General features: G+C 41.5%; 1 protein-coding gene across 5 annotated transcripts in view; it reads right to left on the bottom strand.

The window, feature by feature from the left end:
- Positions 1 to 2,423: 2,423 nt before the first annotated feature.
- Positions 2,424 to 16,546, bottom strand: part of usp25 (ubiquitin specific peptidase 25) — a 37,383-nt gene continuing 23,260 nt past the window's right edge. For 3 of the 5 annotated variants that reach the window (XM_017308661.1, XM_017308662.1, XM_008428287.2), the window contains exons 19-26: positions 14,987 to 15,154; positions 12,138 to 12,233; positions 9,981 to 10,159; positions 9,077 to 9,155; positions 8,095 to 8,174; positions 7,015 to 7,138; positions 4,448 to 4,640; positions 2,424 to 3,231 (exon numbers count right to left, since the gene is read on the bottom strand). In XM_017308661.1, the coding sequence (XP_017164150.1) occupies positions 3,059 to 3,231; positions 4,448 to 4,640; positions 7,015 to 7,138; positions 8,095 to 8,174; positions 9,077 to 9,155; positions 9,981 to 10,159; positions 12,138 to 12,233; positions 14,987 to 15,154 (1,092 nt within the window). In that variant the 3' untranslated portion in view covers positions 2,424 to 3,058. The remainder of the gene's footprint in view (positions 3,232 to 4,447; positions 4,641 to 7,014; positions 7,139 to 8,094; positions 8,175 to 9,076; positions 9,156 to 9,980; positions 10,160 to 12,137; positions 12,234 to 14,986; positions 15,155 to 16,546) is intronic. The other 2 variants (XM_008428288.2, XM_008428289.2) reach the window with 2 other exon arrangements.

Raw genomic sequence — 16,546 nt, 5'->3', positions numbered from 1 at the left:
ATATGAGTTATGACATCTAATTTCCCTTTGGGATGAACAAGGAAAGTTTTTTTTTATTAAACTGAAGTAGTTCATTGTAGTTAAAGGGTTTATTAGCTAAAAGCAAACAAAAAAACAAAGGAATTACATTAAATTGTTATTCAGAGCTTTCCAGGTTTTCATTAAATCCAGAAAAGTCATCTTTGAAGGGGTAAAAAGAGTAAACCACCTTTGTAGCCTATTATTAACAATTGGGGTTGGTACCTGCAGGAACTTGGAGACATGGTATAAGAAGAAAACATAAAAGAATATTTTTAATATTAGACTAATAGGAGGATTATCATCAGTCTCCAAGGAAGCATTCAGCTTGGGTCTTAGACAGAATTTCAGTTTGTTCTTGGACAAAAGTGGCTTTTTTTTTATTTTTATTTTTTTACAAAGGCATCAACCACAAGTCGTTACCTCAACATGTGCAGGCGCTCTTACAACCACCTGCTGCCACTGTTGGAAAAGCTCTGCACCGGTGGCCACAGCATTCCTCTCAGCAGAAGAAAGACTCTGAACTCCAACACGTCTTGAATTCGTCTCTTCTGCGAATTGAAAAAAGTCCGAATAAGTTAGAAAATGGTTCTTTACGGAGCAACGATGACATGCACGAACATTCGAACTCGTCTTGGTCGAGTCGCGGTTCAAACATCGGCACACGTCGCTCTCCGTTCGATGCATAATCAGATTGTGCGTTTGCCCCGTTAAAACTGCAGGTCATGAAATGGGTCCATATGTTGGTAATTCTTGGTGTAGCTGGAAAAGCAGTTCAAAACCACTCATTAAGTCAAGTCTATCAGTATCATTTAAACGGCCTCCGTTTCCACTCTATAATCAGCACCGCGCCTTGCTTCGTGCCCCACGTCAAGTCAATAGAAATAATGAGCAAAATGAGGGGACGCCACAGCCCCCCCCCAAAAAAGATAATTAATGCCTCATATACATTTGCAAGCCAATAATGTCCACTTAAACATGCATATCTCTCCACATGGGCAAAGTCAAAGGTGGTTACACACAAACCAAAAGCACAGCTCAGCAGATGAGGACTCCAGCTTTTCTTTTTCCTCCTCTTTCTCTAAACAAGGGTGAAATGAGGACAACATACAGATCTCCACCTCATGTTACTGGCTGGATCTTATAGCGGCAGTTAAATTCTATCACACAGCGGTGGGTTATTGATCTGCAGATAGATGCGGCCCACCGCAGGGAGGGAGTGTCGGGTGACACGCCGACTGCAGATGCTCAGATAAACAGAGATCAGCCAACGGAGGCGGCGTGAATTCCTTTAAGCTTCAGAAAAACCTCCATATATACGAGAGAGAGAGAGAGAGAGAGAGAGAGAGAGAGAGAGAGAGAGAGAGAGAGAGAGAGAGAGAGAGAGAGAGAGAGAGAGGCGCTGAAAGGACGGGGAACTGATTGGCTGTTGAGGCTTAAGTTGCATTTCCAGAAAAGACAATTATAATAAAAACATTGCGTATTAAAAGCAATAGTTAAGACCCCCGTTTCCTAGGTGCTCAATGTGTGGCACGGGGGCCATTTGCAGACCCTTGACGCCTTTCAAAAATGACTCAAATTTGGCCCACAGTACAACTTTTATTTTCAATTTGGGAGGAAAGGTTATAAACTGAAATCTCATCAAAATGCATTTTGTAAATGACTACACTTTCTGCATCGTTTTGCAAGGACAAAATCTATCCAGTTCCCAACAGAATGATCTAATTTCTGCTTTTATTGCTCCAAACTGACTAAATTTGTTGCCATTTATTTTCAATAAACGCCTGACAAATATTCCTTTTATTGGGGAAATCTGCAGAACCCTTAAAGAGGCAGTATTGTGTTAAATCTACTTATTTGAGCTTTAGATAATGTTATTCCCTCATCAAAATCATACCTGGAGTGTTGCCTTGATTATGGTTAGTCTCCCGTGGCAACCAGTCTGCTGTGCAAAACACCTGAGTGGACCAAGCCCCGCCTTTTTTTTCAGTCGTCTTTTTCTTTCCGTTGAAGTTTGTGGTTGGAACGCAACAAAACGTGAAAAAGATGGAGAGGTAATTGAATTCTGATTGAAGTGATAGAAAATCAAAGCTTGAGCAAAAATCCTGGCCCGACTCCGTTGCTCTACATTCATGGAAATCCAACAATGGACTTAAAATTTGAACTTGGCTGAAATGATTTTTGCATTTTTACTATTTGTGCCAGAAGCCGTTTTGAAATTTGTGTTTCTCTCTGTGTGAATAACTTGCTTCTAATGAGCAGCTGTAGAAAACTCTACTGCTCCTCTGGAAGAACCTATAGGAAAATACAATCAGAACTTTTACTTACCTGCCAAACGTCTGTGACCACAACGAGCAACGGCAAAGGACGCAAAATAAAGATCAAATTGAGGCAAAACACAATCGTTTAGTTGGCCTAAAAGGGCCATAAATAAAATTTTTATTCTCTCAAATTATTAACAAGCCACAGGAAACCTGCGGCCGTCTACCACAGCACTTAAAACATCTCGTTCTGGCACAGTTCACAAAGACATGAGACCCATGTGAGATCCTCGGAGACATCTGAAGGCTCTCCTCCTTACTTTCTTAGAAAAATAAAACATGGTAATACTGTACCAAACAGGTGGCAAGAGAACCGGAGGGTTCATTCCACAAAGAGGGGCGGGGAGGGGGGGTTTCAGAAAGGATTATTAATGTGGCTAGGGAAGCTTGAATCAAACAGCAACGACAATATTAACTATGAAAAACCTCGAAGCTTCTTGTATTTTTTTTCTTATGTTGCAAAGCTGAAGCACAATGTGATTGCTTTCAACTCTTCTCACAATACTGTTATCCCTCCCCGCCTCATCCTTCCTCTACTGTTCTGCTTTAAAAAGAAGTGTGGAAATAATATTTAGGATGATAAAACCTATAGCAGCAAAAAAATAATAATAAAGAGTAACAGAAGAATAACGGCGAGAAGCGAGCGGCGACCCCTGGGCTGAGAAGGAAGGCGTGGGTTGACTGGAGGTCCGTGAGGGGAGAGGCGGCGCGGCCCGAGCTCATCTCCCCTCGCCGGGCGCCCGGCCGACGGCGGCCATGATGCGGCCGAAGCGCTCGCACAGCTCCAGGGTGGAGTAGCTGGGCAGCTTGGGGGGATCGTGGAAGCTTTTGATCTCCGTGGAGCAGTCCAGCAGCTTGGGCAGGAAGTCGGTGAGCTTCTCCTGGAGGTTGGCTGGGAGACAGAAAGGAAAAGGCGGTGAGCAAAACATCGGGCTGAAATCGCGAGCTAAACATTTGCGGATTTCTGCCACGCGGAAGCCGGGTGAGGTCAGTGGGACTGGACCGGACTGCTCTGGGTGATAATGCTCTGCCTTCTGCTTTTCATGAACAAAGGACAGGAAATCAGACAAGCAGCTCTCTGGGGACAGATAAAAACTCCAGACGCTTCAGTCCAAACTTTCCCACCGACGGTCCAGAGCAAAGTGGCTTCTGGATCTTCACCCAAACATTTGCTTCTGTGAATGAGATGTCTATACGACTTGTAGAAACAGACATCTCTGGAACTTTCCCCCCCATTTTTCTCAATTCATAACCAAATCTTTATTGTGAGATCAAAGTCACCTGGTGATCAACCAACAGTAAGTGGAAAATAACTGAAATAGAAGGAAAATAACACATGCGATGTTCCCCAGGGTTGAATCCTTGGACCTCTCCTATCTAATATCTACATGCTTCCACTAGCTCAAGTTATAAGAAATACGATTAGTTACCATAGATACATACGCACATGGTGCACAGCTCTACAATACGTTGTCACAACGTAACTCTGAACCCATCCAGCTACTGAACACATCATTAATGGCATTTGCAAAACTTAAAAGCGGATGTCAGAAGATGCTCTCCATCCAAACCTCGCTCAGCTTCAGCAAAAACTTTACAGTTGATTGAGACAAACCCCAGATTAATTCTGCGGGTTCAAATTCACGTTACACTTTGTGTTTAAACAAGTTTTAAAGTTCTCCTTTCACCTCGACTATGCAGCATGTTGTGCTGTGGTGTTAAACAGGAGCATCTCAGCAATAAACTTTCAAGTCCGTGGAGGTAACATGACAAATCGAATCTAAATCTTTTTTGAAGTGGAGTAGCTTTTTTTTTTTTTTTTTTTTACAGCCTTTGTGATGTTTTACTGTAAATCATCCTAACTGATGGTAAAAGTCCAAGAACTGTGCACATGACGGATACAGCCTACAAATCACTGCGTTAATCTGCACAGCTGAAAGTGTTTCAGATGGACAGGAGGGCCACGGTACGTCAACGCTGATCCAAAACCTCCAAACGTCTGATCCCCGTCTCCTGATCTTGCTTGCCTCGTTTGTTCTGAAACCGGATCTGCAACCTCCGCCGTCTGACTAGTCAGACCTCCAGAAGTCATTCCCTGGAGAGCTCACCTTCCATCTCCTGGCCCAGGTAGGAGCACCAGCGGTTCCTCATGTCCTCCACAGCGAGCAGGTCCTTCTCGGCCTCCTGCGCCAGCAGCAGGGGGATGCACGGCACCACCAGCTCGTTCATGATGCCGAGGCCCGTGCTCACCTCCGGCTCCTCTCCGGACTCGAACATGGCAGCCGCTTGCTCGTTCAGTTTCTGCGGGGAGGAGAGAAGCCGATGAGTTCAACACAAAAGTTTAACTGGGTGGATAAACGGTTCGAATGCAACCCGGCTCCGACTGGAGTTTAAAAAGAGTTGCTTTAATGAGAGCGACGGGTGACGCTCCTTCGGTTTCCACGGAACGAGGGAATGCATTTTTTTTGTTGTTTTTTTTTCTGCAACCAGATGGGTTTCCGAGCAGCTGAGGTTGTATTTGTTTGGAGCGAGAAGAAAGCTAGTGGTGTTCTTCAAACCAACTTCACTGTCATTGAGGACACCGGCGTCTTTATGGATCCTCTGGATAATATGCAAGTGTTTTAAGGGTGACAGTGAAGAGGTTCATCCAGCTGACCAGCAATGTGCAGCAGCTGCTGTACTCCATAAAAATCAGCCTGTCTCTCAATAGGGATATGACTTCTGGTTATCTTAGCAGTAAACTACGACTCAAGATTTTTTTTTTTTACACCTTTATTTTAAGCAATTAAAATAAATCAAAATGTGTTAATCATCAGACATGATCAAAATGATTTTAATTGTTTGTGGTGTTAATTGAGTCATTTTGGTTTTTACTGAGCTCATTTTGGAAAATGAAGCCCTGAGCACTTCAGGAACGTTGCAAACACATGGAGCCAATAAAGCAGAGCAGGGGTGCATCAAGAAATTAGCCCCTAATTTCCTTAATTTTGGGAGATTGGTGATCAGCCGATATCGTCCACTGACCTCATCTACTTCGGAAAAGGCCTAAAAATCAACCACGGTTCTCCGGGTCACGTCTGAACGACTTCAGTATCGGTCAAAATGGGAATCAGCAGGACAGGCTTATCAAAGATCAGTAGTCTGCGATCAGTGCACCTCTACCTGGGCTACAGAGCTCCATGCAGAGTGTTGGATTGGTCAAAAGTTTGTCGCTGTGTTTAGAACTCAATAAAAGAAATGAGAAAAAAACACTTTAATGTCTCCATTTGTCAGTCTAGCACAGAAGAGCTCTGCATTAAGCCTGCTAGCAGACAACAGGGGCGGGGACACAGCAGACGCCGCCGTCCTTCACAACATGCGGACAATTAAATCCGGCGTCAGTTTTTAGTTGATGATTACGCTGATTAATTGCTGTGGCTCTAATCCGAGTGGCCATATCATTCATTTAACAAAACAGCTTTTTTAAATATTACCGACAGGCTCTAAATGTGCTGGCTTTACGTCACCGATGGAAAAGAGAAACGTGAAATCCGATTGTTGTACAAGAAAAAAATGAAATCTGAACTTTAAGCAGCTGAACAACGAAGGAGAAAACGAGGCTGATTCACTTTGTTAATGTTCGCAGTTTTTTTCTTTCTCCCTCCTCGTCTCTCAGAGCCCCGTTTTATTTTGTCTCCTCCTCGAGATGTTTTTCATTTCCTTTATTAGATTTGGGTCTGAAGCGGGTCTTGAAATCCTTGCCTGAATGCAGATACAAGCTTTTTTTTCTTCTTTTTTTCTTTCCGTTCTTGGCCCCGGAGCGTCTTGTCGTCACACACAAACTCGCTGACCTCCTTCTCCGAGGAACGACCCGCTTTTCTTTTTCTCTCTCTTTTTTTTTTTTTTCTTCCTGCGAGCCAGTTTGGAATAGGGAGCTGCGGGGCTGGATTTGCAAAACGTCCAAGTCCATTAACTGTGTCAACGTTAGCTGTGTTTTCGATTAAAACAAGAGGTGAAGGTAAACAGCTGCATGGACGGCGTTCTGGCCGGGGATCTGAGCTGACCGGCCGGGGCGGAGGTTAGCTGAGGACGCGCTTGTGTCTCATGGTAATGTGTTTACACTTGCTGGGCCTCCTGCTTCCTATTCCCACTACAATGATTACATTATGAGCACAATGCTGGTGTAAGGTTACCGAGTGCAGCAGCAGCAGAGAAGGAGAGACAGAGAGAGAAGAGGTTCTGAGGACGGAATGGATCGGGTTGAGGGAAAAAAAAAAAAAAACCCGGCCCTGACCAATAATACCGGAGCGCAGGCCGTTTTGTGGGGGAGAAATGAAAAGAGGCTCACATCACGATGCTGAAAGGATTTTCATCAGTCAGTATCAGATTAAAAAAAAAAAACTTTCTGTGGAATCTTTTGTGGGCTTGAAGCAAGCCAAAGCAATATCTCACTGAAAGCAATCTGATTATAGTAACCAAGCTCATCGCTGAGGGGGTGGAGGGAGGAGAAAACATCCAGCTTTGTTAGTTTCTGCTGAGTCACTTTAGCGACGGAGGTCTAATAGGGAGGAAAGGGAGTAACAAAGAGGAGGCGGGGATCATAGGTATGAACTATTTGACACGCAGATTTCAGGGAGAAGATGACGTCCTTCGATTGCAGTAATGTTCCGAACGGGACGGAGCGACAGTGTCTCACCAGCAGACACTCTCTGCGGTGATAACCCAGCAGCTCCTCGTCGTGTCCGCGGTACAGGCCTTTCAGCAGCAGCTCCCTGTTGTACTGGTACGAGTAGATGAGGTACATCAGGGCCTCCACGTAGCTGCACAGGAACACACACACACACACACACACACACACACACACACACACACACACACACAGAAATACTCCGGTCAGATAACAACGCTGGATCAGAGAAAACGCTGGAAACTAAAGAGAGATCCAAGCGAAGAACTCAATGACCCCAGTCTGCACTGCCATCAAACTGGGAGAGGCAATGACTGTGAAACGGTGCCCCCTGCAGGAGAAGCTGGGACGAGACACTTTGCTGACCCCAGCACTCCAACGTTCCCATTACATTCTGGTTTGTATTCTGTCCTAAAGCAGGTAAACTCAAGAACTGTCTGCACTTTTTATTAAAAGAATTTGTAAGAATAAATACAAAATAGTGACAATTATTTCTAGCATATTTTTAAAAAAAGCTTAAAATGGTCAGGCTTTAAATTTGTAACTTGACAAAACCCCAGATGGGATGGAAAAGAGACAGAAGGCCAAAGACCAAGAAGAAAAAAATGGAGAGTAAAAGAAAAAGAAAAATTAAAGAGAAAAAAAAATACGGAATGACAAAAAGAATGACAGAAAGAACAAACTAAAATAGGCAGAAAGGCAAAAAGACAAAAACCAAAGAAACAAAAAAAACTAATAAAAAGAAGGATGGAAAGAAAAGAAGAACAAAAGAATGAGGAAAAAAAGAACAAAAGACAAAAGAAAGACTAGGCAGAAAGACAGAAGAGATTGCAAACTGTGTCGAGAATATTTCATCAATCATCCATACAGTTTCAGAAAATAAATCCTAGCCGTTTTTAATATTTTATCAATTACTTCAAAATGTTCTCCAAGTTTGGACTGAAGCAGATGCCATGTTAGAGTCTAGAGTTTTAATTTGGAAGTGTACGGTGACAGTTACTGAACCCCGACTTGTATCCGACTCAGTGGCTTTGGTTTTTGATTCACTGCAAAGAAATCAGAGAGAAATCCGAGAGCAGTTCAGCGTACTTTGACTTCTGGAACAGCTCCAAACCAGTCACCATCAGCACCGTTGTCTCTCGGAAGTTCCTGTAGTCCTGGTGCCACATCTGTCAAAGGAGGAAAAAGAAAAGGTTCAAACAAATTAGATTTGTGGAAAACAATTACGGAAAATATTCTTTTAAAATACAGTGGAGGATCCAAGTGGCATGTCCAACACTGCATCAGGCTCCCAGAATATCCATGTGACTCCATATTGGTCAAAACGAGTAATATTGGCAAAAAGGGAAGAATAAAAAACAGCTAGCAAGAGGAGAAAAGAAAGTTAAACAATTTAATTTTGCTGTGATGACACTTGGTTATGTTTGTATTTGGAATGTATCCGTTTTAATTTGCATTTTATTTTTTTCTTTCAGATTCGATTGTTTCTCTTTGCTTTTCTAATTGGTTATTTTGTAGATCAATATTTCTGTTTACTAGTCTGCATTAATTTCTTTTGTATGTACTATTGTTATTAATTTATAGTTATTATAACTAAGAATTTTTTTTAATCCTTAAAATCACAAAGTCTTTAATACACAGAAAAATCTAGACCGGGTATCTTTGATCACAAAAACCACAATTAACCAAAAAAAAAAAAAAAAAACCTGTGACGTGGCAAACCAAAACTAAATCAAAGTAAAAAGCCATTTGTTTTTTCAGATATTCTAGGTTTTAGCTGTAGATAGTGAATTAGATTGAACACAAACTTTTTCTCCCCCATTTGTTCATTTTTGATTTTTCCATACTCATCCAGACTTTAAAATCTTCGGCATACAACAAGTGGAACAGGCAGAAAGTCTCCTACATCACTCCATGCACATCCAGCACATGAAGTGCTTTAAAAAAATTTTGTTGTATATTATACATTTGTATCAACTCAATGGCTGGTATTCAGGAATAATTGTTTTCTCATTTCAAGCAGTGTGAAACGGTGAGATGGGATTAAAAAAAAAAAAAAGTCACTTCTCACCTCATATTCATCCATGTTGACCTCCTCAGGCTTAATCAGGTCCAGTTTAGCACGTGCCACTTGCATAATGCTCTTACATCTGTGAGGGAGGTGGGGGTGAGAGGAAGACGAAGCGGTGTGAGCAGCGAGACGCTGAGTCATGGCGAGGTACTATACCAAATGAAACGGTCGGCGCTGCCCCAAGGCCCCAACACGGCCTAATGAATCACTCTTAACTGCTGAGAGGAGAAGTGAAACGCTCCTCCGGAGGCTCCTATTGAGGCCACATGCACGCATAAATCTAATTATCTTGCTCAAAATAGAGGAGAAGGGAGAAATCAATTTTGTGCTCATGAATATGGATTGAGGCCAACATGCACAGTGGAAAACTTTTTAAGAGATAGCTAAGCACAACGCCCCCAAATGACTTTAACAATGCAAGAGATAAAAAAAAAGGGGGGGGGGGGGAGTGAGTCATTTAAAAAATAAAATAAAACATTTAAATAAAACATTTCTATACACATGTTTTTCTAGATTGCTTTACTTCGTAGAAGAACTGTTCATGTAAACATGAAAATGTGGCCTGTGCTGACAAATCAAAAGGACTACATGTGCTCTGCGAAATTAAGGACTTTGCTGCCCTCTGCAGGACGGAAACAAAAACACAATGTTGGGTAAAACTATTAAATTAAACCTGCATCTACCAGCTTCCTTCTTTATCCAAGCTCGGCATCAGAAAGTATCTTACGTTTTATCAGCGTGTTAATCTGTCTGCTTAGCATCATCACAAAGTATATTTAAGCTTTGAGGTTATAGTGTGACAATGCATGGAAAAGTCAAGAGTGGTCTGAATACTTCTGCACGGTACTGATTTTGGAGAAGTGCAATAAGATTTGAATCCATGGACCTGAACAGAGTTGTGTACCTCTCATCAAAGGCGAGGTTCCTGTCAGCAAACTGTGTGAGCAGAGTCCTCTCCAGGATCTTTTTGGGCGCCTCGTTTTGGATGAAGTAAACGATGACGTGGTGTAACCTGTAGTCCAACTCGGGCGGCGTGTCTTCCTGGGCAAACCGCAGGAGACGGGCGTATTCCAGCTTGATGGCCTGACCAGAGACAAAGCACAGGAACGTCCAGGGTTCAAGCTCAACACAGCAGGGGCCCACCGCTTCTCTCCCAATTTGGGAAATGACTAGGGGTGCACCGATTGCAGTTTTCTGGCCGATCACAGATCTTTACAAAGCCTGACCATACTGATTTTTTTGTTTGGTCTGAAGAGTTGATAAGTTGGCAACAGCGGGGTGACAATTAACTGCACATATGCCATCTTTCATGGCAGAGCAAAAGGCAACAGTGGCTGATTTTCAGACTTTTGTGACAGTAGAGGAGATTGTGGATAAAAATCTGTTTCACTTTTAAGTATTGACTAATCAACCAATCGCAGATCTCCCACAAGTAAGGGGATTGGAGCCAGCTTCTCGGTGCACCCCCAAAAATCACAGAAGCCTTTCACTCTGATGCCATATAGACGTAAAATCAGCAAAACGTCTGCATTTAAAAGCTGTTAAATATAAATGTGTGTTTCACATTAAGGATTTTATCTCCATTAAAGGGTTGAGAGGTTTATGGTTTAGGTGAATCTCAGTAAATTAAGGTATCTTGAAGCTAATCTATTTCAGGAATTAGATTCAAAAGGTGAAACTAATATAAAGATTAATCGTACACAGAATGATATATTTTGTAATCATTATGACTAACGGCTGTCCTCAAAATTCAGTTTCTTACAGAATTAGAATATTTCGTCGGATCGATGAAACGGATAACATGGCCTATTTAAATCACGGTGAAGGCTGCTGACTTAGCAACTATCCAGCAGGAAATCTGACACCCTACAAGGACTCATGATAAATTTTACCGAACAATAAATTGTCCCAGAAATGATTGGAATAAATGACAATATTGTCATTTTGAGACCATCGTCAAGGAACATTTATTTTATTTGGTTGAAAGAAACATGAGGAAAACAAGCATGCAAAAGGAAATTTTTGAGCCCAATTTACTTTATCATGCAATTAATTTATTGCTTACATGGCAGCCTTAGCTCCGACTGTCGTAATCCTTACATCAAGCCACTCCTGAACCACACAACACTAGAACAGTCTTACCCGAGTTCAGGAGAAACTAGACTGTTGCTGATTGGCTCGAAGTCCTTATTTTAGATTAAAGTAAATGTGTTTAATTCAGGGTGCATTGACACCAGATTCTGTTCCGTCCGCTTCAACTAAACGGACCAAAAAAGAAAAAAACCCTGGCCCACCGACAAACCGAGGTTTTGGTTGCAGTGAAAGCCGGTGCCGTTTGAATGAATGTATGTAAATGCCAAGCGGACCGGAAACTGCTCCGAAAGCAGAAAGTGGATGATAGCGCGTGAGATTCTAGGTAAAAACAACCAAAACAAACGTGCAGGTCCAGCGCTAGAAGGAGAAACAGCATTTTATCAAAGACAGAAGACTAAAACCGCTAAAATCTGACGACACTCCGTTTTGCTAACATTTTGGTCTCCAATCAAACCTAGTCTGCCGGACTATGAGGTGTGAAAACACCTTTAGAAATCAAGTTTATCAAGGCCACCAGGAAATGATGCTGACAAGCACAATGCAGATATTGATTTTTTTTCCCCACTCAGCAGGACTTGGCACCTGCCCACACTGCCCAATGTACAGCAAACCTGTCTGACCTTACCCCACAGAGAAACTCTATGAAGCACTGAGACTCCTGACCCAACGGATCAGACCCAATGGAGTGTCAAGCTGATCAAACACTTCAATAGATCAATATTTCTGCATTTCAATTTCTAAAAAAAAAAAAAAATTGATCATACGTAATATTCCCATATTCTGAGAAGCTGAATTTTGGACTTCCGTGACTCTGGGTGGAATAAGTCATTTTATCGGTTCCACATTTTGATTTAAGTCACTGCGATGAATTTACTGTGTGATGCAGAAACGATCATAAAACAGGAGGTGAATGGTTGCATGACGTGAGAGAGAGTGCAATGAAGAGAGGTATAAGGAGAAATGGTACCTTAAAAAAGGCTGCCTCAGGCCCGTTCTTTTCATATATGCTGCTGGATTTGCCAATGGCCATAATAATACCCTGCATGTTGGGGGTCATCATTATCTACCCAGAAAGCAGGAACCATGTTAAATAAAATATCATTCAAGTGAAATATGATTAAATATACACGTTTCATGGCTCTCAGGCAGTGCAGTAGAGCCTACAGGAGTTAGGACATGCTATTGGTTAGCCAGCACCGCATGCACGGTTAGTGACGAGGAAGGACCACAGCCAGTGTGTTCAGGGGCAGGATGCACGTTCCTCAAAAAGGATGGTGTGTAAAAACCGAGGCAACTGACGTGGGATGAAGGTTGAATCTTCCTGCTGTCTCAGAGTGACACTCAGTAGGAGCTTGGCAAATGTTACAGTAAGATGGTGGTGTAGCGGGGTTTTCCCATCAGACCGTCAGTTTCCAGAACAACACGCACGCACGCACGCACACACACACACACACACACACACACACACACACACACACACACACACACACACACACACACACACACACACACACAAAAGAAGAAAAAACTTGTAAAAGCGCAGTGCAACCCTGCCGAACCACGCAGAGTGTAAAAGACGTTTGGGGTCTTATTGACCCTGTGTCTCAAGACCGCAGGAGAGTTAAAGAAAATCTGAGATTTAAAAACAAACTAAGAACATAAAGTCAGTGTCGTGTGTGGGATCTCTAGTCAGATCATTCAAACTGATTCACATGAAAAGTCCTCGCTTTTTCCTTCTAACAGCGTTTTGATCATTTCAGGGTGGACATTCAACCCAGAAAACTACCTTAGAAAGGAGCATTTTGAATTAAAGGGGACGTTTTGTGGAGGGAGAGTACTGAGCATTTTTTCTTGGATGCTTTTTCTCAGCATTATATCAATTCGACTTTTCTACAGTTCAGATTTTAGAATTTGACAGGGTTTAGTCGGTCCGAGTTCTCTAAACATCCAAACACCCCATTCTACTGCGGTATGAATTAACACAGGAAAACAGTCAGACAACTCAGCCAGCTACTAAATAGTGAAGAAGAAAAAAAAACAACCAACCATCCTTTCTATTCATCTTCCATTTAGTTGGAGGCTAATGCATGACCAATAATATGTTTTATTTTTGAGGCACACCAAAGTAGACAATTGGAGCAAAAGACATAGGAATCCACAGCAACCTCCCCTTCTGCTGTAATTGATCACTAAAGACAGTACTTTTTCAAAATAATCACAAATATAGAAATTGTTCGGGGCTGCTGCTGAATACATCTGAATGGTCCTGATCCTTGTTTACACTGCAGAAACTATGTATTGTATGCTCCAGATCCATATTTGGTTTGAAGCACAATTTTAGTGCAAAATGATCCTTTATTTGGCCCCCAGGTAGTAACATTTCTTTGTATTGACATCAAAGTGACAAACTGGAATCAATGTACAAACTTCAGCAAAGGATATTAATTACTTAGGGATGCAGAGATATGAAAATTTGTGCCGATGGCGATATTAATGTTAATGTTATGGCTGGTAATTGATATTAACCGATATTATATACATTTCCTTATCCTTTCAACATTGCAAAATGACCTGATCCTCAGACATTGCTTTTCTGCTTCAGTTAAACACCCGACAATCTGGCGCTAAATCACTATCGCATGATAAAATAAGCATCACATGATCAACCTCCTACGCTCCAGAAAAACAAACGGGAACAAGATTGAAGTCAATATTGGTCGTTAATATCTTATCAGACCAACACCATTATGTGTTGACGACAAACGACAACAATCGGTTAACGTACGTATCAATGACTGAGGAACAAACACGGAAATCAAATTGAAATTAATCCTATTTTTGCTCTTTCTGTAGCTAGACAGAATCCTGTGCCTTTAAGAAATGTCGCCACCGTCTCCAAAAACAAAATTGATTCTATAAAGAATTGCAAAACCTACTGCTGGGAATTCTGAATCAATTCAAATGCTCAAAAACCTATTTTGAAATGAGTTAAGTTGCATGTCTTTGCTGCTCCCGATTGCGAGTAAATTGCATCGCATTACGTATCCCCCTGGCCGCCATAGAAAAATTATTTGATACTTTTTGACTAAGAAAGGGCCAGATAGCTAAGCACAAAAAATGGTGCACAAACCTATTTTTGTTTTAACACAAACTGATGGGAAATCTTCTAGAATAATTTTAAATAAATGTTTCTTTACACCGTCTTTTAATCTTTCTAGTCACAATTTTAAAAAAATCTCTGGAATTTTTGAATAGAAAAACTGGTTTCTGAATTGAAAAATTTTTCTGTATCGAATTGTGACAGAATCGAATCACTAGACGCTGAAAGATTTGCACCTCCAGCCTGAAGCACCAACACCAATTCAAGCAGTAGCTGTAGGAGGAACGAGCGTCTTTGTGTCTGTGTGTTTACTTTACATAACCAGTCTTACCTCGGCATCAATGCGGAGGAAAAATAAATAAATAATGAACACTTAACAGCCCAGGATAGAATAAGACTTCCAAGACATAAAAGCTGAAGAAAGCAACATGAAAACACTCCCCCAGAGAGGCAACCGGCTTCCTGCCACAGAGCCAAAACGCAGATTGGCTGAAGTGGAGATTTTTCATGTGAAGGCTTTGCGGACAGGGCAACGCAGGGTTAGTGTTAGTGTCAGTGCGAGTTTTCAGCCTGATGCCAAGTCCTGAGTCAGTCAGCAGAACAAAGTACAGCTCAGAATCATACATAGCCACGTGAAGAAGAGGCACATTAAACAGCCTTTTAACGTCTGCGAGCAGGAAGAGACGGGAGAGAAGCCGAGATGGAGCTGCAGCTACCTCGTCATCATAACCCCCCTCCTCTGACTCAATGACAAAGGTGCCCACGTGAGGAATGGCCACCTCTACGGTGCGCTGGCAAGGGGCCTCGGCCTCTTTAACCTGGTCAGAGGGAGGGGCGGGGCTCATCTGGGCCTCAGGCTGAAGGGCGGAGGGAGGGGGGGCTGACTGGAGAGGAAGTGTAACAGGTGAACAGGAAGGACAGATGAAAGGACAAGATATGTTAGATGGAGGAGGGAAAAATAAAAAATTTTAAAAACTAGGTGAAATATAAGAATGCAGCTCTCATAATTTGAACACATCCTCAGTTGCAGCCCAATTAAAAACTGAAAACTCATATTTCCTCATCAATAATAATGTAAGATTTAAAACGGCTCATCAAACAGCCCTGAATTTTAGTGTCCAATATGGCTGCCGGGGATACGGAGTGTAGTGAAAGCTGCATATACACACTTTTTATTAGACGTTATAATGGTCTGGAATTTGTGACACCAGTGACCATTGTGCAGTTAAATATCTGTATATTATTTTTTTAGTGTTGAAGACAAACAGTGGAGAGAAACACATTGTTATCAGCTTGTGTTGCAAACAGCAGCTGGAACGAAAACAAAGAGAAAATCCACCGTTTTCCAACTAGAAACTCTGGAATGATGAGCAAAACTGGGGAAAACAAGGAAAATTCAAATATACCATGAGAGGAGCTGGATGTGCATTAATCATTAATTGCTGTTAATTAAGGTGGTTAAAAAAACGATTAAAAATTTCAGAAGTTAACTAAGGTTTTCTTTGAAAAATGATTGAAGTGAAATGCCTTTTAGCTTCAGAATGTTTTTATGTACAGAAATGAACATTAGACTTAACTACAGTGCTCTTCATATTCATCTACTGACAGCAAATAACATTCGCTGAAAGTTTAATGGTTAAAAAAATAAAAATAAAAATGACAAACTTTGCAATTTTCTATCACATCTATTTTGCTTTGGCTAAAAAAAAGGTGCTAATCGAGGGACATGAATTATTGCCTCAAATTGCAGCAGCCGTCTTCATTTCTATGCCAGCTATATTTTGCGGAGTCTTTAAAATAAAACTATCTTAGTACAAATCCCTTATTCTGCTTATAAACATTTGCAAAACAACAATAATTTTAATGTTTTACCATCTAATCCAGACCCAATTTAAAAGCCAGAAGTTCAGTGTAACAGCTCGAAATGAGAGGAAAATGTAACTTTGAAAACAAAGTAAAAACTAAAGATCTGAACACAATTATGATGTTATCTGCTTTGATTTATTGAACCATAGTTTGAGGTTTTGTCAGAAACATTTTTTCTCAGCATGGAACTAAAAGACTTGTTCAAACAGAAATCTATGGAAAAAGGAGTTTCCTTTTCTCTTCCCCCCCCCCCACCAAGCCAGGCACAGAAAATCAAAAGGAAAAAAAAATTCCACACATTTCAATGCTGTGCAGGAAACCTGCTGAGTATTTATTTAACCAATATGGTGAAACACTGGTTATTAAAACCCACACACTGTGTGTGTGTGTGTGTGTGTGTGTGTGTGTGT

Source organism: Poecilia reticulata, linkage group LG14, assembly GCF_000633615.1.
Source record: "Poecilia reticulata strain Guanapo linkage group LG14, Guppy_female_1.0+MT, whole genome shotgun sequence".
NCBI lineage: Eukaryota > Metazoa > Chordata > Actinopteri > Cyprinodontiformes > Poeciliidae > Poecilia > Poecilia reticulata.
The sequence above is the reverse complement of the archived record's forward strand: the minus strand, read 5'-3'. Positions and strand labels throughout refer to the sequence as shown.